The 25588-nt window shown below is 36.5% G+C and overlaps 1 protein-coding gene across 1 annotated transcript in view; it reads left to right on the top strand.

Moving 5' to 3' along the window:
- The window catches only part of shank3a (SH3 and multiple ankyrin repeat domains 3a), a 177513-nt gene that overhangs the window by 116353 nt on the left and 35572 nt on the right, over nucleotides 1–25588 (top strand). The window contains exon 15 of the mRNA XM_044123713.1: nucleotides 17093–17206. Within this exon, the coding sequence (XP_043979648.1) occupies nucleotides 17093–17206 (114 nt within the window). The remainder of the gene's footprint in view (nucleotides 1–17092; nucleotides 17207–25588) is intronic.

The raw sequence follows: 25588 nt of genomic DNA, 5'->3' as shown, positions 1-25588 counted from the left end.
TAGTTCTCTCATGTTGACACATACAGGAAACAAGCTTACAGCATCATGGCAGCCAACACCATGGCACTGCCAAGAAATCCATCTGGTCCTGTTATGCAATACTGACCGTCACTATATTGTGACATCTATCTATCTATCTATCTATCTATCTATCTATCTATCTATCTATCTATCTATCTATCTATCTATCTATCTATCTATCTATCTATCTATCTATCTATCTATCTATCTATCTATCTATCCATATCTATCTATCTATCTATCTATCTATCTATCTATCCATATCTATCCATCCATCTATCTATCTATCTATCTATCTATCCATATCTATCTATCTATCTATCTATCTATCTATCTATCTATCTATCATCTATCTATCTATCTATCTATCTATCTATCTATCTATCTATCTATCTATCTATCTATCTATCTATCTATCTATCTATCTATCCATCTATCTATCTATCTATCTATCTATCTATCTATCTATCTATCTATCTATCTATCTATCTATCTATCTATCTATCTATCTATCTATCTATCTATCTATCTATCTATCTATCTATCTATCTATCTATCTATCTATCTATCTATCTATCTATCTATATCTATCTATCTATCTATCTATCTATCTATCTTCTATCTATCTATCTATCTATCTATCTATCTATCTATCTATCTATCTATCTATCTATCTATCTATCTATCTATCTATCTATCTATCTATCTATCTATCTATCTATCTATCTATCTATCTATCTATCTATCTTGAATTTTAAATGAGTGAACTTTCTTTGTAGTACTACTGTACATGTAGTATAAAACACGATCAATTTCAGAAAGTCAAAACTGAAAACCCCCAGGGAAAAAAGTGGAAGTCCAACAGATGACAAGAAGCCATTAAGGAGAGACAAGCCCTGGAATGACATGTGCCATTGACAGTTTCAATAGGTTGCTGACATTAAGAAGGCCTACAAGAAGCTATAAAGTCTGATGTGATAGACAGTTATCAAGGTTCAAATCATGATAGCACAACAGCAAAACAGGGCGTAGTGGATAAAACCACATCTTATCTTTTATGCAGGAATATTAACTAAATAGCAGTGTTCAATAGGTATGGTGTGCATTACATGTCATAATCCTGTAGGTGTCTATTTAATTTAACTAGAAAGATTGCATTAAGATAAAATATGGCAAAATTGTATGTAGAAAATAGCATAGTAATAAGCAGTAAAGCACAAAACAAATGCTGAACAACACAAGTAAAAGAATTAACACTGCTTTGCTACTGTTGTTTCAATAAGTTGTTTTTAAATGAATAAATGAATCATAATTACCTGGAGGTTATAACACATAAGAAGCATAAAAAAGCTTAACCTGACTCTGTATGTGACTTGGCAATCATCAGAATATTTTTTTTTCTTCTGAACCATGGATGTTATAAAGACCAACTCAATATTTAAGGGAGTTGAAGATATAATGTGATAACATGCCAATAAATGCTTGATTATGAATATTAAAAAAGTCTTCTCATTATTAATTATGTCAATAACCATCTCATAAAGTTTGCAAGGCTGAGTAGTAGTTCATATTTGATAAAGACAGAGCAACACGACTTTACACATACCTTAACTTATCCTAATTTTTAAAAAACAATGTACATTAAGAACATGTAAATGACATCAAGATATTCTAAAACCAATAAGAATGTGCTCTGGAGTAATGTTATTCTTTGCAAAAGAAGAGTATCTTTGAGCATACTTCATGTGATTATAAGGGTTCCATATGAGGAACTTTTAGTTAACTCGTGATTTAACAAAGGGGAGGATTACTCCTCCCACCATGCTTTGATAGTGTTCTTATTTTCTGTAACTTACTAAATAAGATTCTTATCTAAATTGCCTTTTGTATTAATATTTTTTTTAAATAAGATACGATTTTTGATCTGAAACATTTAAGTGTGAAAATAAATAAATAAAAACTCAACGAGACAAGTGCTGTTTTCACCCTTGTCCACAGAGATTCTGAAAATGACCTAAGAAGTAGATTTTTAGCCCCATCCCCTGAACCCCCAAAGAGCAAAGTGTATAGCACTAATCTCTGATTTTCCTGTGTTCTTATAACTCCTTTAATCACCAGTTTTACTAGAGGACCGTGTCTACGATGAGATCAGACTGGGTAAATGATTAAATGATATTCCTGTGTGTGGATGTTTTAATGAAGGATATGATACATATATACACATATCAGTAAATGCCTAACTACAATGCAGTGCATAAAACAGTTTTAACAATTTGAATTTGGATTTTTTTTTGTCTTCAAGTCCAACCTAATATCTAAATGGATTTTCTTGCAAATGGCTGTAATCAGTACATATACAAAATGCATTGATGATATTTCTTATATTTTACATTTCAGTATAACTGACGAATCCTCTTTAAGACAAAGTTTTTCTGATACCCCTGCTCATTTAAAAATGTCTCTAATATGTTGATATTTTTGACAACGTATCCTCAGAGCTACTGACAAATATTTTCCAGAATATTGTTAGAAAGTTTGGACTTTTATGAGGATTGTTTGCATAGGAACCTGGTCATTTCTGATCAAATAGAGATATGTATATAGTTTGTATGTCATTATCATTTACAGTTATGAAGATTTGTTGAAACATTGCTTTCAACTATAGTTAGTGCAGTTTAAAGTGAAAGATTGCATGACAGTCTTTCATTTTAAACCAGTTCATGTATAGAATATTGTTTGCTCTTGAGGGAGAATGATTCATTGGCAGTAGTCATAGAAACACTTTATTAGCTGTGTTATATACACAGTAATTCTGTTTTATACATTCATTTGTTCTTTTTTTTATATTTACTTATAGTAAAAAGTGGCTGTCTGGACTCTGATGGTTAGTAGAGTAGATCTATGTCCTCTTGTTTGAATCATGTGTGTTGGATCACTATAATTTTACATAACAGTAGAATAATGTAGCAACATATCTTACTTAAATGTCAACCTTTAATATTTCAGATGATACTGATTATGGTGATGATAGTGATAATAATTAGTATTAGTGATTGTAGTATTTTACCTTATATAAGGTATTAGCAAATATAAGATAAGCTTATATAAGATAAGTTGGTTTTGCTCTCTGCCAGTTTTTCATTGAATTGGGTGGGAATACATTGGAGCATTAAACTTCCCGAAAAGAAAACACTTCCTCTGTATTTATTTTTTCCTACTGGCAGGGGAGCAATCACCAACTGCAATCACCAATTGTTTATCCTGATAAAATTATTTCTAGAAGAGAGAGGTGTGTGTTATAATGTGGCTATATTGTTCAGAACAATGTGATTTAAGGTAAAATACTGTAGCTCAGTGGTCCCCAACCTTTTTATTACTGCGGACTGGTCAAGACTTGAGAATTTTGCTGCGGCCTGTTGGTGTTAGGGGGAAGGAACCGTCAGATAATGCTGGTGCATGTTGGTGTTCCCGCTAAAGCCTTTTTTTCAGACGTCTTTTCAAAGACGTCTGATCTGTTTCTTACTCATTTTGCTGCTTGTGGGCTCAATGTTGGTGTGCAAGACTTAACCAAGAGAATCCGGTTAAAAGATTTTCAAAATAAAAGATCCCCCAGACTCAAATAATACATAAAACAGAAATATTTAATTATTCCTTGCGCGGCCCAGTACCAATTGGTCCACGGACCAGTACCAGGTTGGGGATCACTGCTATAGTCAGTTTAACCACAGTTATAGCTTTAGCATTGTAGTGTTACTCTGCTCTATGTGCTTGTTTTTATCAAGTATGTATTAATTAATTTACATGCCCTATAGCTGACGCCTCATGCGTTGAAGACGTTGATGATTACACTGACTTTACCGATAACCATGAAGGTAACTTTGATGTTTTTCTTTTGTTTTCTAATTGCTGAAAAAGTTTAAAATTAATTATGAACACTATTGCAACCTGTTTTTTTTAACTCCACTTAAGTCTTACAATACTATCTTGTAATATAAATTAGAATCTTTTACTCAGGTTTGTCAGTTTTTTGCGTTGTCAAATTACAGTATGATTGAGGTAAAACAAAGTTTACTATAACCAAAAATAGCCCAGAAAGGTTTCAAAAGCTTCTAATAAGATATAAATGTGTGGATGAATCAAAATGTTTGAGTCTGAGGCTATGTTTCATTAGCTCCTTGTTGAGATTTAAGAATTGTTCCCAGCTTAGTCATCAACCTGTTACTATCCATCGATTTCTCTTTTGTCACCATTGGTGTCTCTAGTTTTGGCTAGATAAACAGTCCTGCTGTCCACTATTTAAAAGACCCATCAACATCCAGCTCTCCAAGCAGCCTGCTAGTCATAGTTAATTGAGCAGTTGGTAGTTCAGCACTTCCTGACAGCCACCAGACCACAAAACTAGCATGCATTTGTTTTCATTCTCTGTACTTAATCTGACATCTGATGTTTCCATATGTGTATACAGCATTTGTCATAGAGAGTGTGTATTGTGGGTTTGTGGTTTAGGATTCCTTTTGGGGCACTCCATTTGTAGGACTCCAAGGTCCATCACTAAACCTCCTTACATCCTCCATTTGTGCTCCTTATCTTACTCACTTCAGTGTTTGTTACCTCTTTCCCTTCACTGATGTAATCTGATCTCATCATCCGGTTGGACATCTCTTGAAAGGCCACTTACCATCTCCATGGTAACAGGTGGTAACCAGGTCAAGCTCTTTTTACACTTGTGCTAACTGAATCATCTGCACACACATACACATATAGAGTTTCACTAATACATACATAGCCATATACATTTGTTGAAGCTCATAATTCAAGAAAACACAAAAAAGGATATTTAAAGGTACAGAAATGTGTGTAAACATCCTGTATCCCACACTCCTCATTTCCCACTAAAGGCAATAAGTGCAAGTTTGGGACATTCTTCACCTCAACAAGGTGACACATTTGAGAGCATGCTTCCGTAACAGTGTATTACATCTAGTGTGCACACGCACACACACACAAACACACGCCCACCAGAGCACGCATACCCCCTCAAAACGCCATTATAAATCTTGCAGACAGCCATGAAAATGAAACCAGTGCAAGTAATGGTGAGATTAGACATTCACAAACATGATTAATGGGGTTTGGCCATACCCTGTGTGTGCAGAATATTAACACTGCCATGTGTAACGGAGGACACCTAGACCAGCTACAGAAACAAAAAACACCCAAATGCCCACTTGTGGCTTCCATTGGGTGGTTTTAAGGTCTACCTTTGCATGGGTTATGGAAGCACCTAATGTGATCTTAACACAAAGTAGGTCATGCTTTAACTGTAGCAGACACTCTGCACACTGCTACATCAACTGGAAAATCTCTGTTAAACCTTTTATTCGAAGAACATTCCCAGTTTCATTTCAAAAACTTTAAAAGTTATTGAATCATATTTTTACATTGTTTTTAAATGGGTTTTGGACAAGATCAATAGCGTCGATGCAAATGATAAAGTTCATAGAGTTTGCCTTATTTTTATAGTACAAATTGCTATTGTTACTGAATGCAAAGGCATCTTACAGTTACCAAGCAACAGGTACTCAGTGTATTTTGCAGCTTTCACATGTAATTTGAACAAATTTTGCTTTTGGTGAATTTAGAAAAATGTCTATTGATTCTACAGGACATTTAATGCCTGCTTTCTGTCTCAATTTTATTTATCTTTTTTGGTTTTGTGTTAACCTTTTTTAGGCATCAGTTTAGGTAAAACCATTCATCCAAAGCGTTGAGACTAAATTTAATGTTTAGTTTCCCACAGTGAGACTGAGACGAATTAATTGTACTTTATCTCTATGCAGCAGTGGCATGAGAAGCATTTGGTGTGTTCCAGTGTTTTTTGTTAATGTGCAAGAAGAAACATCCCTCCATTGTTGTTTGCATCAGGAAGTGTGTGTGCACATGTCTGCATGTGTGACTAGCTTTGAAACATGAAACAAATAATCGCCTCCCACAAGTTAGATAAACTGCAGCCTTTAAGTATTCAACAACAAGCTGTCTGAATATCTGAGGCACACTTAGAAGAAATGCTGCTCTGCCTTATTTTTTCTTCATTTAAAGCCCTCTGTTATTTTAGTGCTTTTCTACCTGCGGTTTACTCACAATATTTTTTTAACTGGCTGTCATTAATGAAAAGGATATATAAAGATATATGTTGACTTACTTACAGATTTGGTACTAGGATGGGCAGTAAGATCTTTTTTATATTAAAATATCAATTACCATTTTATTCCCTAAATCATTATATAGTTTTTACAGAAAATAAAAATACACTAAGCAATAATTTAGGGCAAAAAGGGTTTCTAGACATATTTTAATATGTTTGTATTTTGTATTTTGCTAATTTAGCTGTTAATGTGAAGGTTTGCCATGTAGACGATTTGCTGTGAGACAGTTATTGTTTTGGTTACAAGTCTGAATGTAATCTGACCTTTGGATACAATGTTGGAACTCTATTAAATAAGACAGGTCACTATTGTACATCGGCTTTGCTGAAATTAGAAACACAAGAAATTTCAAAATACATAAAATCATTCTATGCCCTGAGGTTTGGGATGAGTCAGCAACTGTTTCCTCTAGTATGCCACCATATGAAGAACTTAGAACATGCCTTTTCAGGATAAACAGTGACTCATAGTTCATTAACAAGACTTACCAAAAACACTGTTATATAAAGAGTACACATTATATCTTACATGTACCATGTTTAAACATCTAAATCCTATAAAAATGTCAACCACTAATATATTTATTCACATAAAATTATTTATGTGTTATAATATGTTAATGTTAGTCTGTGAAAAGGCCTCTCTCATTAGTCATTTGCAATGTCCCAAGGTGTTTGTGTGTTGTTGATAGTGGACAGGGTCACATGCTCTAGGCAAGGACATTACTGTCCAATCAGAGTAGCAGCAGGGTGCAAAGTCCTGCCCACGCACCTACCTGCTCCATGCTGACCACACCACCTGTCCTCTCCTTACACTTTTACTTTTTGACACGTTTTTCCAGCTTGCTTGTTTTCCAAACGTTCCCATATGGTGTGCCCTGCTTGACAGGATTATCCCACATTTAGCCTCTTACTGAAATTAAAAGATCCACTTGCAGTACATACATCTAACTTAGTGAGATGCAGCCTCACACAAAATGGTAATTAGAAGCAGAGCAGAAACAGCAGTCGCAGAGTTAATCAGTGTATGAATAAACATGAACAGGATTGCTGTGGCATAAACAACAGCTATTGACTGATGGAACTGCATTGTCATACCAATTCAAATTGAGTCTGACCCAAAACAATATATGCCATTACATATGTCTGCATAATGGTCTGCCTTGTCAAATTCACTTCCACAAACTAACAATTCAGGTAAAAATTTTATGTAATTCATCACTGATTCAGTACAGTTTTTGAATCACTAAGAGCACGTAAAGTGTTTAGTAGCAGGTTGCAGTGCAGCCAAGGATGGAATGATATTTTCTTAACTGATATTAAAAATAGGAAGCAACTAAAAAAATCATATATTTTACACTAAAATCACTAGAATTTGAATTATGTTGGCTACTTCCAGACTAGCATTGCAATATATCAACAAGTAGTCAGCTATGGGACAAATATGAATAAAAGAAATGTGCAGGAAAGTCAGCTTTTAAATCTTAAGATAAAATTGTCATACCAATTCCTTAATTTTTCAAATTGGAGTCTGACCCAAACAATATATGCCATTACATATGTCTGCATAATGGTCTGCCTTGTCAAATTCACTTCCACAAACTAACAATTCAGGTAAAAATATAATGTAATTCATCACTGATTCAGTACAGTTTTTGAATCATTAAGAGCACGTAAAGTGTTTAGTAGCATTTATGCTATGCTTCTTAGTGAAGTTGACCGATGCTTATCAATTGATCCTAATCTATAGTTTTTTTATGAAACTGGTGATCAGATTTTTCTATCATGCAACACCATTTCCACATTTTTTCTGTTCAAGCAGAGGCAGGCTTTTAATTATTTTGTTTTCCTTGATAGGTTGATAGAAGGAAACATAGCATAAGAAGTAAAATGAAAGGGAAATGAAAGGGAAAGAAGAGCCTTGTCATACAGCTCTCTTCAGGCCTGTAAGGGATGCAAGAGGGGAGGAGATGAGATGAGAAGTGAAGAGGGATCCCTCTGAGTCAGCCTTGGAGTTTTCCTCCCTCCTGTCTTCCTCCTCCCACTATAATTTACAAGACTCCCGCCCTCTGCTCTTTTCTTTTTTTTAGTCACACTTCTTCCTTGTTCTTTGTTCTGCTATTTCCTCTGATTCACATGTCATTCACAAAAGCTTTTCTTGTTCTTCCCATACTTGCTGTTCTTTCTTAAATTTGTAGCCCTTAGGATTTCTCCCTTTTTTATACCATCTGACGCTCTCTCAGTGGAATACTGATGAGCCAGACTGCACCACTCCCTCACCCTCTTCTAAGCTAAGGAAGTCCTGTGAAGATGAGCACGCAGAAATCCCTCATATACCTTTGATTCAGAGCAGAGTGACCAACCCTTTTCTGTATTTATTGGCTCTGAGGTTTATTCAGCCTTTTGTCTTCTCTTGAGTCCACTTGGACCTTTCCACATCACCTTTTTAATTGCCTGTCACCTCTCTTCCTTTTCTCCTCTGTTCACATTCAATTTTTCCCCTGTTTTGCCCTTACTTGTATTTGCTTTCAATATTAACTTATTTTGACATACAATGCCTTATCTCCTCTCAACAAGTGCCTTCTCTTTTCCCCAAGCATCAACTGCTATTCTTCCATTTATATTTTGGATGCAGTGACCAGTATGAGTTTACTGCTGTAAATGGCTGATACCCCATGTGCATTGTGTGCGTTTTTGGGAGCTAATGCTAGCTTGTCTCTGATTGTGGTATGCTTTGTGTCTGTCTATTACACCAAATTGAACTGAGCTTTAATAAAGACTGCAGGGATCCACACCTAATAACTGCTGCACTCTGTTCATTGGAGTGCCCCCACTCACCTTCACACACTTTGTTTTAGGCACACACTGACCCACACACAACTTCTATTATCTGCTTTGATCCTTAATATGTTTTTCTTAAAATGAGCCTGGTTTACTGGCCGACAAAATCAGAGGGTGGAGTTCCTTTCTGTGCACCACCAAGTTTTGTTTTTCATTAACAGCAGGAGGTGCTTCTTAAACCTCTGGTGGTATTTATTGGACATGTAGTGGCATTAAATAAACGCTAGGTTGGCTCTTTGTTCAATGCAATGTGAAACTAATAAACATGTGACTGTTTCCCAGATTGGCTTTCCATACCCATGAGCCTTACTGTTTTGTTTGCTCAATAAATGTGTGAAATAACACTGTGAGAATCAAGTAGCTACATTATATTTAGATGTCTCAGAGTGTGAAAATGTGAGACTGCTGAAAATAAAAGAAACGGTTCAGCAAGTTCATGCTCAGTGCTGTAGTCATTTTCAAAATCAGAAGGGACATTTATTAAATGTGTATGCCAACAAGTGTTTGCTTGGCAACATTAGGTGTTTCAAAAACGCCCCCCTTAATGCTCCTCCTGTAATGCTTAATATACATCTGCTGAGATTTATTAATCGTATGGTACCATGTCCTCAATAAAGTTCTTTTTGAGATACCATGTGACGTTAAGGTAGAAAAATTAGAGGGTTATTAATCCTTATCTAAGTGTCAGTCTAAGAAAACAGAATCAATCAATCAATCAAATTTTATTTGTATAGCACATTTCAGCAGTGAGGCATTTCAAAGTGCTTTACATCAAATCAGACATAAAAACACAATGCAACATAGAATCAACAATCAAAACACAACATTAAGTCAGGTTCCGTCATTAAATTTGTAATTGATTACATTTCAAATACAACTCTAAAGAAGTGGGTTTTTAGTTGAGATTTAAAGGAAGTCAGTGCATAGAAGATTAGCTGCAAATCGTTGGTTTAGATAGATGCATTTTTATCTTGTTTGATGTCATTCTAAAGTATATAACTAACATCTGAATGTTGGAACATTACCTTTTCAGCCTGTTACTGGACCTTGCTAAAACCTGCAGCCCCTGTTCTGATGTTCCTAATAAATATCACAGAGGAATCAGTCAACTCACGTCCCCTTAATCAAAAAAGAACACAACGTCTTTGAAACTTTAGTACATCACATACTTTATGTTTGACTGCATTAACTTCAAGCTGAAGATATTCTATCGCTTTATCTTGTGGAAATGAAAATGTATTGTTTTCATGTTTAACAAATTCAGTATAGCATTTTCGACAGGGCAAATGCCTTTAGCGTAAATATTTGGTAGTGAGTCAAAAAAATTAAAAGTACATCAATTCAGATATGCCCTCCATTTTTTGTGTCTACAGGCAAAAATAAAACTTTAATGCATCCACTGTTGTGATGGAATAACATTGTTCTGCAATGTTTTCCAAATTGTTAAGTTTGTAGTTCTTGTTATTTTTTTTATCGATTATAGTTGCCTTCATAACACTTTATCTTGCCTTTACTGTGTAAATAAATAAAAGCTAAATGAAAAAGAAAGAAAACTACATGAATAACTATAAGTGAGTATGACTATAAAAGGTTAAAGCATTAGAACATAGTAGAGAGAGAATCAAAGAGTTCATTCACTCCTCTGACATGCGCTGCCAAAAAACACACACACTCACCCGTATGCAGGGGTGCATTGAAGCATGCAGACAGGGCGTGTGAAGAGTATAAATAGCTCTGCATCCTCACTGATGCTATTTTTAAACCAGGAGTCGTGACTGCCTTAACCAAGGGCAAGATGAAGAAGCATGAGGCACAGAGAGAACAATACTGTACGGCAGACTTCTTGATAACTCATAAATAAGTATGTGTCTGTTCAATGATTGCTGTTCCCTTTTGTAAATTTCTGTCTGCATCCTGCTTTCTGTCATCTCTCTTTGTCAGTGCCTCTTTCTATCTGCCTCTCACTCCCCGAGGCCCTCGCTAATGATACCGTGTTTTCTAATCGTGTTTTGTGGTTCGTCTTTTCATTGTTTCCATTGGCATCCCAGTGAGACGTTAAACAATCAAAAAATGGGAGCATGCAGAACAGTGTTTGCCACAAAATCATATTACACTTACATAAAACGGCATAACCCAACAACATTACTCTCATACAAGATCATGTTTCAAGTTGTGTGTGCATACAGAAAGGAAGTCTGGGTGTTTGTATGAGATAGATGTATGGTTTGCTGAATTGACGCTCTACACAAAAAACAGCAATAAAGGAAGGTTTTAGTATTTTCAGAAGAAAAAATGATGTTGCTTTACCTGAAGTCCTCTGAGAGTTACCTTCTCACTGAACAGACATCACTAAAGAATGGGTTTTCTCTTTGTGATGCTGTGCCAGGGCTTTTCTGCATCTGTCTGTAGTTATGTCTGTAGATCCTTTTGCTTTTAAATGTATCCTAAGGGAGCTGGACAGGGTTAGCCTGGAATGAGATCAGATTGTCTTGGCTGGTGGAGGTTTGTTTTTTCTACCTTCAGAAATGCTTGGCTGTTTGACCAGTACGTGTGCTTTAGTTATTTGCATCATCAAGCGCATTCAAGCAACCTTGATATGTTTGGCTGATGTGAGCAGATGGTAGTTTTCTCTAAACTTAAGCCAACTGCTTCTGTTGTCAGTTGGATTGTAAATAAACAACAGTTACTTGGTGCCAATAGATGTGACACAAACCAGTCCAAACAAAATATTCCCATGACATGTAGAAATAAACACATAATGTTTTCACTGTCTGATATTAAATCTGAATTTCCGGTTTTACGTAAGTCAGGACAATAAAGTCATTTACATTTGCTAAACTCCAGAATAATTAAAAAATGTGTTTCCATTACCCATATCTTGTCTTAGTATTGAATGCCTTTCAAATAGCCCTGAAGATAATGTACAGGCGTTGCAAACTTGTAATTGGTAAATTTATAGCATTTGCATAACTAAAGGCACAGCTTTGTATCAACTCCAGAACAAAAGGAAAAGACCTTGTGAAAACATTGTTTGCAGATTGTAAGGATGTATTATTTGTGAAATATACCCTCATGGGCTTACAAGCTAATCAGAGAGGAAGATGCCACTACTCCAAAGCAACTTATAGCATCACTTTGTGAGTGTTTTACTGCAGTGGGAACTGGTGCACTTCACAAAACAGACGCCATCACAAGGAAGGAAGATGATATGGAAATATTGAAACCACATCTCAATAGGAACTTAGAAGCTTGAGTAAAATGGTATTTTTTAAATGGACAATGATCCTCCGTCAAATTAGTTGCGTGACTTAAGGACAATGTGGCTTTTTTGTACAGTATATGTAAATATCTAGTTGGAGGCGCATTTTGTTAGGTCTTTGCTGCAGAAAGTTATGTTTTCCTGTAATCTCAGTTGCTTTCTTGTGGATGACAGTGGCTCAGCAGGTAGCAGTTTGTCTAATCGGTGGGTTGCTAGTTGTCCCATTCTTCTCAGTCGTGGTGTCCCTGGGAAAGACACTTTGCCCACCTTGCCCGGTGGTGGTGGTCAAAGGGCCCTCTGGCACGGACTGTATGGCAGTCCTTTTTCAGCCTGCCCCAGGGCAGCTGTAGCTACAATGTATAGCTTACCATCATCAGCGTGTGAAAAGTTGTGGAGGTTTTTAACAATAAATATGTAGCAATACTCAGAATTAAAACCTACAAGTTTTAAACCAAACTTCACAAGCATTAAAATCTCCATTCATTATAACTGAGGTTACATGGATGCGAGAGTCCAGACTGCAACCTGGCTAGATAAATTCCCAGTCTGAGTGTGCAGCACAGTGTGTTCATGTGTGACTTTGTGTCAATTAATGGGACCTTCGTCTCTCTAGTTGACCTGTGGTGTTGATTATGGCTCCGAGTCTGGCTGTGCTGCAAAAGCATGTGTCCAGCTGAGGTGTTGATTGCCAGAATTAATGAACTGTAATTTAGCTAATCCCTGAAAAATCCTGACAGAAAAGGAGGGTACCTTTTTAAAATGTAACCAATTTATTTAATGAACCCTACAGTTTAATTCAGGATATGTCTGGCATGTTTTGTGACATATTGTTCAGTGTGATCATTGCCAAAACTCTTTAGACATTTTCAATACCGGTTTTCATAAATTCTGTGTGCAGCTATGACTCATTATTAAAGCTGTCTGGTTGGACATAAACAACAACATGGTGAATATATTTCTAATCTGCTTTGTGAAAACAGAACTGTGTTGTCTCCTTTGAGCTCACCTCTGATTTGCAAGATTCATGATCATGTTAGCAAGTAACGAAGCACTCTAGCAACAGAGGAAAAAATTTTAATTATCTTCCTGGTCTTGTTTCTTTTATCTAAGTGTACTTGGGTAAATAAAAGTAAAAAATAGAATATCCATGTAGAAATTCATACATGTCTTAAACAATTTCCTTTTTGAGGGGAAAAAAAAGAGAGTTTTTTTGTACCTTTCCAGATTGTAGGCAATCTGACTTGCAAATATCCTTTCAGCTTTACATCTAGACTCTGTAACATCAGAACAGTTAAAGACAGACTTACACAATTTTTCTACAGTAGAAAAAGGGCTTTGTGATGGCCACTTTAGGGCATTGATTTCCCCTGTGGAAGTAATTTGGCAGTATAATTAGGGTTATTGTCCATATGGAAAACCCAATTTTTCTCCAGCTTTATCTTCCTAGTTGGTGCCTTAAAATCTTGTATCAATATTTTCTCTCAATGTTCCTTCCTCAAGATACCATTGATTTTGTGAAGTTCCACGGTCAACATGATGCTGCCACCCCTATATTTTACATTTGGGTTACTGTTTCCAAGCTTGAAAATGTTCTTCTTTTTCCAGCAAATACTGGTCATTATGACTTAATGCTTAAATTTTAGTTTGAACAGATAAATATGACACCTTCAGAAATCTGAATGCTGTACATATGAACCAGACTCATGGAGGAACACAATTTGTTTTCTGACATTTTGAGAGATTTCCCTTGATTTTTCCATGATGTTACACAAAAATGTTCAAAGTGCTGACGTAAAAGGCAACTACATTTATCTTATTTCTTGAAGATGTTTCCGTCTTTTGGATTGTACATATGACAGTCATATACTGACTGAAAAGCTACATCCGTCTATACAAAGAAACAATGTATTTAAACTTTAATATTCACTCACATCAGCCAAACATGATGTCAGACATGCTGATATGTTTGGCACCACACCGCCAAACATATCAGAGTTTTATATTTGCTTATTTGTAATTAAGTTACTTTTCACAGATGATCAGAACCAAAATATTCGAAGGGGAACTGAATAAAGCCAAAAGGCCCATGTATAAACTGGAGGAGCCTGAGAGGCACAATTCAAGTTGGGAAATGTGTTGACAGGACTACCAATAACCTTGATTTCCGCAGAACTTTGTTTTATAGAAGAGTAACATTGTTTAAAAACAGATCAGATCCAAGTTAAACAGTTACTCAAAAGCTAAAATGTGATGACAATAATAACTCCAGGTGCACAGCATGCAAAGCCAGAGGGAATAACTATCCAAACATGAACAAATAAGAACTAATATAACAGAGCTACTCTAACATACTGCCACCATGAGAGGCACTATTCTGTATGTGAGACAAGCCTAGAAGAAAACCTGTTAGTCACAAAAAGTCCAGCAGGACAGAGATCTTAAAAATGCTGCCATTTGTAAAATGATTCCCATTCAACGGGCCAGACAAAGTTAAAACCTAAACACAATTGGGAATCTTAAAAAAACCCAAAAAAACAAAAGACATTCACAACCACTCTCTGCCCGGATTGACTGGATGTAACAAATTGATGTAGAGGAAGTGAATAAATTCCACCACACACTTTTCAGATATGTATTTGTAAAACAAATTATGAAGCAATATTTTTTCAACTTCACTTTTAAACTTTGGACAGCTCTTTTCCTACAGTATTTTTAAGCACAATGTAGTGCAATTTTACAGATTTCTAAAAGTGCCCAGTGATACACAAGTTCTGAGGAACATGTGTCAAAGCCCTGAAACAAAATGGTGGATGTGAAAGTGTGTGAACTAAACCAGGGCAGCTTTTAAGATCAATCTGAGGTCTTACCTTTTCTTTCGTTCCTGCCAATGGGGAATAGAGAACACAGCTGGCACCTGTCTGCTGCAGAGACCTCTATGCAGTATAGACAGGCATGCTGACAAAGAGAGAGAACAAGGCGGTGAATAGGAAATCATTTAAAACACTGAGAAGTAGACAGGGGACAGAAGGTGGGTGGAGTAAACTGAAATGAAAAGTTTAACGATGAAAAAATGGAGTCGCTGGGTCCACTAAGGTGAGAGGGAGGGTGAAGTTGCTTTAAGGGGAAATCCAGAGAGGGGAACTCTGTATACTGTTTATTTTATTCTTCTGGGGAATCAATAAACTCCAATTTGTTCTTTTGATACACTCTTTTGCTCTTGTAACTAGTTGCTTTTTAATCCAATGAAATGGTTAACATGCGATCCGATGTTGAGATTCACTAAAATAATTAGCTTTAACCTTGGTTTACCTTTTGTCACTGCAAATATAAGTAAGATATTGACTTATTTTCTTCAGAAAATGATTACCGGTTTAATAACTATTTCCCAAAATATGGTGACAGCTAAAAGAAACTTGGATAAATCATACTTTGATATAATAATGTAAGCTTTTATCATCTAACAGAGCTGGTTTTGAGCTGGCCTCCTCATGCATGTCTGTGGAGAAGATTTAGATTAAATCAAATGTGAACCCACACTGATCGTCAGGAAATCTTGTAAGGGTTTTAAACACTGTGTAACAATGTGAATGGGGAGCATTGTAGCATTCAGCAGACCCACTGGCTGTCTTTTATAGACCCCCAGGTTACATCACCATAACATGTCCCCATGCCAGAGTGGAATATAGTTGGAGGAAGTAGAGTACATCATTTAGTGGGCTGTCTGCCGGCTGCAACATCGTACTGACGTATCCTAGCAACCAGTGTAGAAGGGTTCGCTCAGGCAAAGCCTCAGTTACAGCTGGTGATCTCTGAGGAGTCTGCATGTGTGTTCGCACGGGTGTGTCTGTTAGTTTGGTGGGATAATAGATGAGTGCTGTAGAAATTATCATGCTAGCTCAGCCCTGCAGGGAAGATCAATATCAACTGTACATTCATCTCTAATTATCATGGGAGAAGTTGGGGGGGATCTCTCTCTTCCCTTTCCCATCCTCTTGTGTCTTTTCCAGATGCCTTTCAAAAACACAGTTTTTCTTTCACTTTTTTCCTCTTTTAAATATCCGACTCCCTTTTTATAAATTTGTTCTGTTTTAAAACCACATATTATCAATGGGGGGAAATGTGAATACATTTATTCATGAGTTGTTTAACGAAATATCATTTGTGTGTAAAATGTTTACATTTCCTCCCTCACATAGATCACTACATCATGCTTACTATACAGGAGACTTAGACAGTAAACACAACTTAGTAGGATAGACAGGTTATTTTATGTAAGAAATTCTTATATTTTGTAAAAAATTTAATATTGCAGCAGCTGAAAAGCAACTGATAGAAATATTAGCAGTTTTAAAATTACTCCACTTAGCTGTGACGATAGCATTTTGCTTAACCACGTCATTTTCAACGGCATCATGTCACGTTTAGTTCACTATTCAGGGGGTCAGTAGCTGCAGCCTACTCTCCTACTATGCTGTAATTCATTGAATTCAAATCATAATTATGCTTGTATCTTTCACCCTTTTCGTTAATATCATGTTTGCAGTTTTTAAACATAAACTTGTTGTTTTCCCCGTTGTCTTTGCACATTCAGATGCATTTTGTATGAAATAAGCTCATAAAATGCTTCACGTCACTCTGCTTTTTGTTCGCGTGTGCCTTTTGGTTATTTTAAAACATTCCACAGCCTCTACGGTCTCAGTGATATCGCATGAAGCTGGTTTTCTGTGTAATTACTAATAATTTCCCTCTCTTTCTCTCTGCATCAGTACTAAGTATAGGTGAAGGAGGTTTCTGGGAAGGCACTGTCAAAGGAAGAACAGGCTGGTTCCCAGCAGACTGTGTGGAAGAAGTTCAAATGAGACAGTATGACCCAAGGCTTGGTAAGAAATCATAATTCATATCCTCGTACAAATTAATGTGGATATTGTGCACATAGTACAACAGTCCAAGATGTTTTGAACTTGCTGTGATGTTTTGAGTACGTGTTTTTTGTTTTGTTTTAGCTTTCTAAATAAATGGGATTTTATTTTTTAATGTCCAATCCTGGGAGTTTCAGAAATAGGCAGTAGCTTTGATTCTTATCAATTTTTATTCACTGGATAGTTTGTTTGTTTTTTTTTCATGCAGGCACTTTGTAGATTTACATTGTGTTAGAATAGAGAGACCCTCCCCCATTGAAACATAAAAAATTTAAATATTTTGAACGGATTTCCAAAAGGGCTTTTATTCAAGGGACAAATAAAAGCTGGTGTAAAAGCTCATCTTATATTTAAGTGGTAGTGTATTTACAGTATATAATTATAAATAAACTGAGTTGTAGAAGAAAAGGCCAAAAGGCTAAAAGACTGCTTGATTTAGTAATTAAATATTTAGAGTAAAAGCAAATATAGAAAAACTGGAAACTTTCACCTAAAATACCAATTTTGGCCAAACTTTGTGAAATTTTCAGAAAAACAGCCCAAATTATGCAAAATTAAAGAAAAACATATAATTTTAAGGGACCCTGGAAGGTTAAAAGGTTTTTCTTGTACTTGCACACGTGTCTATGTGAATACAGTATTGTTCATCTTATACAAAAAAGGAAGCCAGTGCTGCATCAAGGAAGATCTTCTTTATTCCTCAACCTTTAGCTTCACAGATGAAACAGCAGAAGAAATACTCTGCCAATTTCTCCAGGCATAGTTGCACATCCTTGCTTTATAAAAAGCCTTCTAAGAAAAACACAACCAATCTACCACTCCATGCCAGCTGTTATCAGCCTGATGCATGCTCTCATTTTCCTGTTATCAGTCTGCACAAAAATACATAGGTGCCAGCCAAAGACATTGGTGCCAGGCAGTTTGAGAAGGATACTGCTTTTACTACACCAAAACACTAAAACAAAGCCTGATTTTAGATTTAAGTCTATTTTCAAGGGGAAATTTGAGGACACAGTGGAGCAGCACAAACACAAACAAAGATCATCATGTTAAAAAGTAATTACATGTTAAAAACAAACAAACAAAAAAAACAGCATAATTAGATTAAAATAAATTGGAATTAAATTTTGCATAACATGTAAAAAATAAATGTGTTGTAAATGACACTTTTGGTTTAAACTCTGTTATCACCTCAAGATTATTTCCATTTGTCACATCTGATATGTAAATTTTAAAAAGGAATGACAACTACAGGAGATTACAGTACATATTCTCAGCTTCATTATGTTTGCTTCCCAGACAGCATGTCCTGAGTGATAACAGTTCTTAATTTTATCTTGGTGCAAGATCCTCTGATCGGAAAAGAAACAATCCAAATTTTAAAACGGATGCCATATACTACCTCCAGCAAGTTAGAGCAATAAAGTCTGGCCACTCTTAGCATCCGGGTTATTTTTCTTACCAAATCATCCATGCTACTGCAGCAGAGATCAATGTAAACATTGTAACTAGTAAACAACTGGGAGTAGATCAGATTAATGTGACCACATTTCGGTTTGGACAGCCATTTAACTAACAGATGGCACATTTTGTTTGGTGCATTCCCGAGGGCAACAACATGTGCAGCGCTAAACTCCTCATAAGGAAGCATCATGGAAACCAGTAGGCCATCTTGTGAGGCAGTTTAGCGGTGCAGCAAAAAACTACATTTAGTAATGGGACAGGGACTTTTTTTCCTCTCATAAATATCACCTCCTTCCTTGTGTGATTTGGCAGATGTCTCCTCCAGCCTATTTCTGGAGCAGCTGGGGCATTTTCTTGGTTAAAAGCGTTGTTGAGGGATTGAGGTTACTTCAGAGCAGGTGTGAAGAGGGGAGAACAGCCGGAATCTCTAAATACCCGATTTAAATGCATTGTGAGAAAAAGATAGGGAAAGGTTGGAAAGAAAGGGGCCTGATAGCCAGAGAGACGGATGGTGGAGTATACTCTAAGAGACAGGGAAACAGAGATGGTTGAGCATGTCTTTCAGTTAGAAAGAAGAGAGAAGCAAGGAGGCATGATGGGAGATGGGGCGATATTAAAGTCCACTCACTCATAAATCTTGAAAAATGGAACTCTCTGAGATCTAGTTTTTTTTTTGAGGGATTAAAAATTACAGTCAACCTCAATATATCCATCCTATTGTGTCGTTATTTTTCTGTAATGTTGTTGAGCAGATTGTTGTCATGTGCCTGTAATGGTGCTGTGTGGAGTCTGAAGTGGATCCAACAAATTACCTCAGCAGCCTATATGGGTTTTAATTTGTGTTGGGTAGCCTATATTTACTTGGGTTCATATTTAAAGAAAATTTAAGCTCGATGAATAATAATTGTTATTGTGTTAAAACCTTTAAAATAAACAAATCTCTTATTGCAGAAGCATAATCTCGCCTGGAAAAAATACCCACACCTTAAATTTGAGTTTCTTATCCTTTTATTGTTTTTCTTTTGTGTTATGTCTTTTTGACAAAATCATCAGTGCCATTGTTACCTTGGCAATCCCTTTAGCATAAATGTGATGGAAACAATTCTTAACTAAAGAATTTGAATTAATATGAGAAACAACATTTAATTTCCCTCTGAGATCAATAAATCAATCAATCTATTGAGTTTATTTTCTACAACAATTAAGTATCTCTGAATTTGAATTGAGTTGAACTAAACCATAACTTATCTTTTTAAGTTTATCACAGATTCTGATACCTGTATTTACCTCGACTTATTGATTCCCTGGTGCATATATGACATGACAAAGAGACCAGTTATTTTACTCAGTGGCCAACAGTTTGTACAACATGAAATGGGGAAGTAAAGATGCAAAAAACAAACACAGAAGTAATGCCTGCGGTTGGCACAGCTCTATCCAGTTTACAGACCTTATGTCTCATTTCTGTCAGTTTCTCCAACATCGCCCCTGCTTAAGACACTCTTAAACTCAATAAAAGTCCTCCTCAATACTAATCTTTTGTCACGTTAGTCGGACTTAGGGCCTAAGGTGCTTTGTGAATGTATGTAAGAAAAACTGTAGAATTCCAGAAATTGAGAATTTTCCTAAAATTATGTCATTGGAAGCTTAATCTTAGAATTCTTTGATAATATGGACTCTGCATTAGGGGCAAGACTTGTAAGTCACCATTTCTCAATAATTCATATATATATATAATATAATATAATATTCACAAGGGGTAAATGTAAAATGTTGCCTATACTGCGTACTTCTCGGTAATGTCAATGTATTTAGATTCATTTATGAGCTAGCCAGTGAACTAAATTATGCCATTAACGAAATTGGTAATTTCTGAATCTACTGAAGCATTTAAAATCTCATCCTTCACCCTAACATCCATCAGCAGCCATCCAGCCACAGTACAACTCAGGAGAACACGGTAAGATATTCACTGGCACACACATAAACACGCACGGTTTGTTTATCAGGAAGCAGCCATTGAGCCATTACTGACATCGAGGGCAATATGTCTCAGCATAGTGAAGCACGAAAGACAACCCAGCCCACAATTAAGTAACCTTAATACTATTGAGTGTGCTCTCTCTCTTTCCTGCTATTGGCCAATTTCACTCTACCACTGCACATCACCATGAGCCATGACTCTGAAAGTGGTATCTTTCTTTATCTATTCCCATCTCTCCTCTGCCAGGTTTGAAAGAGCAATGATGGAAGAACCGGAGGGAGACAAAAAAGGGGGAGGACAGTTTCAGTCAGAGGGACAGAAAATGAGAAAGACAGAGAAAGGAAGCAGGTGGCCACATGAAAGAGGCAGTTTAAACTATCACCGGTTCTCCTGGTTGTGATCTGTCACCACTCTGCTCCTCTCTCTCTGCATGGCCAGAGCTACCTGCGAGTAGCAGTTCATCTCCAGCTAGTGCTCGAGGGGACAGACAGGGGAAGATGATGAGTCAAAGGCAACAGAAGATGAAAAGAAACAGAAAACATGGCTGATGAAGGAAAAAGAAAAAAATACTGCAGCAACTATCAATTGAATGGCACATTAATCATCTAGTGGTGAACAGCTGATATGTGTTCAAGCTTTTTGTCACGGCCATATGATGCTTAAGATTAAACAATGTTGCTTTTCAGCTAAAAATATTATATGTCCATATAACATAGCAGAACATCACATACTGAACATCTGCACACACTCTGCTCACTCTCTCATACACATATGCACACATGGTGCTGGCCTGTTACTTGGGGTTAATAGTGGATGTTTACTTGCAGCGATGAAGGGGATAATGATGTGACTGTGAACTGCTCTTCCTTTTCTAATGATGCAAACTAATTGCGATGACACTCATTTTTTCTGCAATGGCACTGTTAATCTGTTGTCGACAATCTGTTGGGATCTTACAGCCCTCCAGCAGAACCGTCCAACCCCCACCTTTCCCATCTTTCTGTCTTTCAGTAAGAAGATGTTGTGTAGCTCCCCGAAGACAAATATGCCACTCTTATGCTGAACAGCATCCATGATTTTCATAGAATGAGCTTTAATTTGTCTTTCTTGGCATAATGCAGTGTTGAATGTCCCTAAGGATCACAGCTCTGTCTTTTAGCATTACGCTATTTGTAATTCTCCTGATTTGTGGAGTGGTTATAAAGATGTGCAAACTTCTTGTTCTTTCTTTATTTTTGTGCATATTAGCTATGTCCCTTCGCTCTCTTTACATAGTAGCACAGCTGAATGACTCACAGCTGCCTGAATCAGCCCAGTCAGATCCAGCCTGAGCTATTTTTAGCGTGCCCATTAAGAAGTTTTGGAGTGTGTCTGCACTCCCTTAGAATGCTTAAGCATAAGTGTTGCTGCACCAGAAAAGACTGACGTGAAGAAGGAGGTGAGGGGTACCAAAGAAAAAAAGAGTGATAGGGAAATTGTGCAATTGGATTACATAAGGGATCACACTGTGGCCAACACTTAGTATTAGCAAGGATCTCTTCTCTTTCTAGATTTAATCATATCTATGGTGGAAACCTAACTGATATTTTTATGTCCAATTGAGTTTGTGTAGAGAAAATGTTCAAATGAATTACCCAAACTGGATTTGCTCTGCTGTGGCTTTACTTCCATAAGGTGAATTACTCAACAAGGGGAATATACCTTTATTTTTATTCCTGCAACCAGACCCACAACACCAAGACCATTTGTGAAGTATTTGGACTGGGTGAACATTTATGCAATCAGTTATGTTTTTGCAATTTTGTTTATTTAATTATTGTTTTGTAAAAATCAATTATTTACTTTGATATTAAAGTCCATGTCTGATGTGACATGGGTTGGCAAGAATCTTCCCAGCACTCTTCAGGGTCCTGGGGGAACAAACGTCTTGCAAAGTGAAAGATACACTGCATCCTGCTCTTGTCTTCAGCGGTGGTAGTAGCATACCAGGTTGTGATAAAGAAGATGAGGGTGAACTCTGTGATGACTGTGTAGAAGTGAAATCCAAAAGCAGGTTGACCTTCTTCAGCTGCAGCAAGAAGAACATCCTCTGCTCAGTTTTTTGGTGAGGTCTAGTTCCCATTTGAGGTGGTGACCAATTTTGATACCCAGGAAGCAAAAGGACTCTACTGTGGTGATTAAGAAGTCCATCAAGGCAATACGGGTGGGAGAAAATACCTTAAATTGATGATCATCTTGGCTAGTAGCATGACTGGCATCATCAGACTGAATCACATTGGCGTTGCTTAGATGTTCCAGTCTTAGTCTTGCAGTGTTGCCTCATAGTGATCTCCAACAAAAGGTTGAAATGTAGATTACTTCCCTCTGTCTTTGTAAATTTATTAAAGCAAGTTGGTTTGGAAAAAACGAACACAATGCATGTTTTCATATTAGATTTTCACTCCGGGGTGCTGCTCAAGATGTTGGGTTTCATACAATGAGTGTTCTCCCTGCAAAGCAACTAACTCAGGGAAAGTCGATATATCAAGCACACAGTTTATGCAAGTTTCTCGGTTTGTTAAACAGCTGCTTGGTCATTCTTACCCAAGGGAATAGACAGCATAAGCAGTAGAAACTAAATGCCAAATACTGACTCTTGGTGGGATAGAGAGCATCTGCAGATCTTTTTTGACTGTGAAGCGTTGGCAATTTGTCTCATTAGTAAGCAGGAATCAGAAGTTATGAGCAAAAGCAAGTGCATCTAAGGAGGATGCACAGTTGAATGCATCTTGCTCTTCACAGTGGTACTACTGAGCTAATTATGGTTGGTTCATTATGTTATAGGCCATCAAAGGGCATATCTTTTCCTGTTGTTGGCACTGAAGGCAGCAGAAAGAAATTGAACAATATCCTTATTTCTCTGGCTCAATATCACATTGGAAGGCCTCCTGTTGCCCAGCTCTCTCTCTCTCTTTTTTTTTTTTTATCTGAGCCGAGTATGTTATGATGAGATCAGAGGAACATTTTCTAAAATATTTTTAGACAGTCAAGCAACATACACTTTTTACAATCGTCCAAGTTAAAACTGGGCCTGTGTCTACGTCTTTTTGAAGGCGTTTGTAAAATGTGAAAGTCTGACAAGAGAAGAGTCACTAACTTGGAGCTCACAGTTCACTTCCCCAACACATCTCACAACTGACTGATCCTAACAGGCACAACTATCTATAACAACACAATTTTCATCTCTGATAATTGTATGAGATATTCTAACTGTGGTGTAGTTCTGCTTGTAATTCTAAACTAATGCTAATGCTTAACGTATTTTTAATATTGATGTGTTCACCTGACCCCCCCTACTGAAATACATCTATTTCACAGTCTGATGCTCTTATTTTCAATGTATATGCAAGACTCATATTCACCAATTTATGAGAATGTCTTACAGAATTAGCAATGAGAAGTTCTATAAAAGCCTGAAAATAAAATTTATAAAAGGAATATGTAAAGTATCCACAGATTCAGATTAAGACATTGTTAAAATACCATTACTCCTGGACTAAATTTAAATATGTATTTTTGGTTTACTTTTTATGATTATATGCCACCTGAATCCAATTCCAGGATTTACTTTTGCAGATGCTGGTGCTCTGTCAGCTGTTTTCAGAGAGCAGTCATAACACTAGTCAGTGAATTTTCCTTCTTTCACAGAAAAGATTCAAGATTCAGGATCACTTTATTGATCCCTTCAGGGAAATTATTTTGCCCAAATAATGCAAAAATAATAAAAATAAAAATAGAGTGAAAATAAAATAAAGTAGAAATGAGTACTAGAAAGTACCAGAGGGGCAATATACAAGAAACAGTACAATACAATCAGCTGTGTCATTAGTCACAGACAGTTAAAGTTATGTGTTTGATGGTTGTGGTGATAAACTGACACTGAAGAATAATGTCTCCTTTCAGTAGTTTTTTTCCCCAGAAACAGTAACAATAATGCCACTGAAATGCTGTGCGTTATTTCAACAGATTGTATTCAAACAACGAGCAAACATGCTAGCATTTCAGTAAGCTGGACATGAGCTTACTGAAAAGTCAATTCATTTTTGTGATTTAATTCACTGAGTGAAACATTAAGAAGATTGATTACATAGACATGTGTTTTAAGGCCTTTAATTCTGCCATTTGTGATAATTTTCCTTCTGCAGCTAAAGAGAACACACATTTGAGATTTTAAAAGTTACAACAGATCAATAAAAAATGAAGAAATGTGAGTTTAATGAAATTTATTTTCAGCTATTCTCGTCATCCATTTTATTAGGTACACCTGTTCAATTGCCTGTTAACCCAAATAGTGAATCAGTTAAGTTTTAGTGGAAGAAGAGATGTGCAAGTGAGTCATGCTATGATGTCAATATGGACCCTAGTCTCTCAGGATTGTTTCTGACACTTGAGTCTATTCCACCAAGAACTAAAGTATTTTTAAATAGGACTCAACCCGCACCAGCAAAGTGTGCCTAATAAAGTAGTTAGAGACTATACTTATGCCTTAAGTAGTGTGTTATAACATTATAATAATCAATTTTATTTACAGTGTCCTTTATACATCAAATTGAAATCTCAATGGGCACCTTCACACGCTGATGATGGCAAACTACTGGATTGTTGCTACAGCCTCCCTGGAGCTGTCTGACTGAAGTTAGGATACAATTTTGCACCAACATTATCAGGCAACAGGTGAAGTGTCTTACCCAAGGACACAAACAACAAGGGTGGACAGGCGGACCAGGAATCGAACTGGCGAACACCTACTGCCATCACCACCATCATCTCCATATAGTAGCTTGTTTTAACCTAGTTTAAACACTATTTGAGTAACATATTGGGGAGGATTGGAGAAATTCATTTTGGGACTTAAT

This window comes from Gambusia affinis, linkage group LG08 (assembly GCF_019740435.1).
Source record: "Gambusia affinis linkage group LG08, SWU_Gaff_1.0, whole genome shotgun sequence".
In the NCBI taxonomy this organism is placed as follows: Eukaryota; Metazoa; Chordata; class Actinopteri; order Cyprinodontiformes; family Poeciliidae; genus Gambusia; species Gambusia affinis.
Note: the sequence above shows the minus strand (reverse complement) of the source record. Positions and strands in the feature narration are given on the sequence as shown.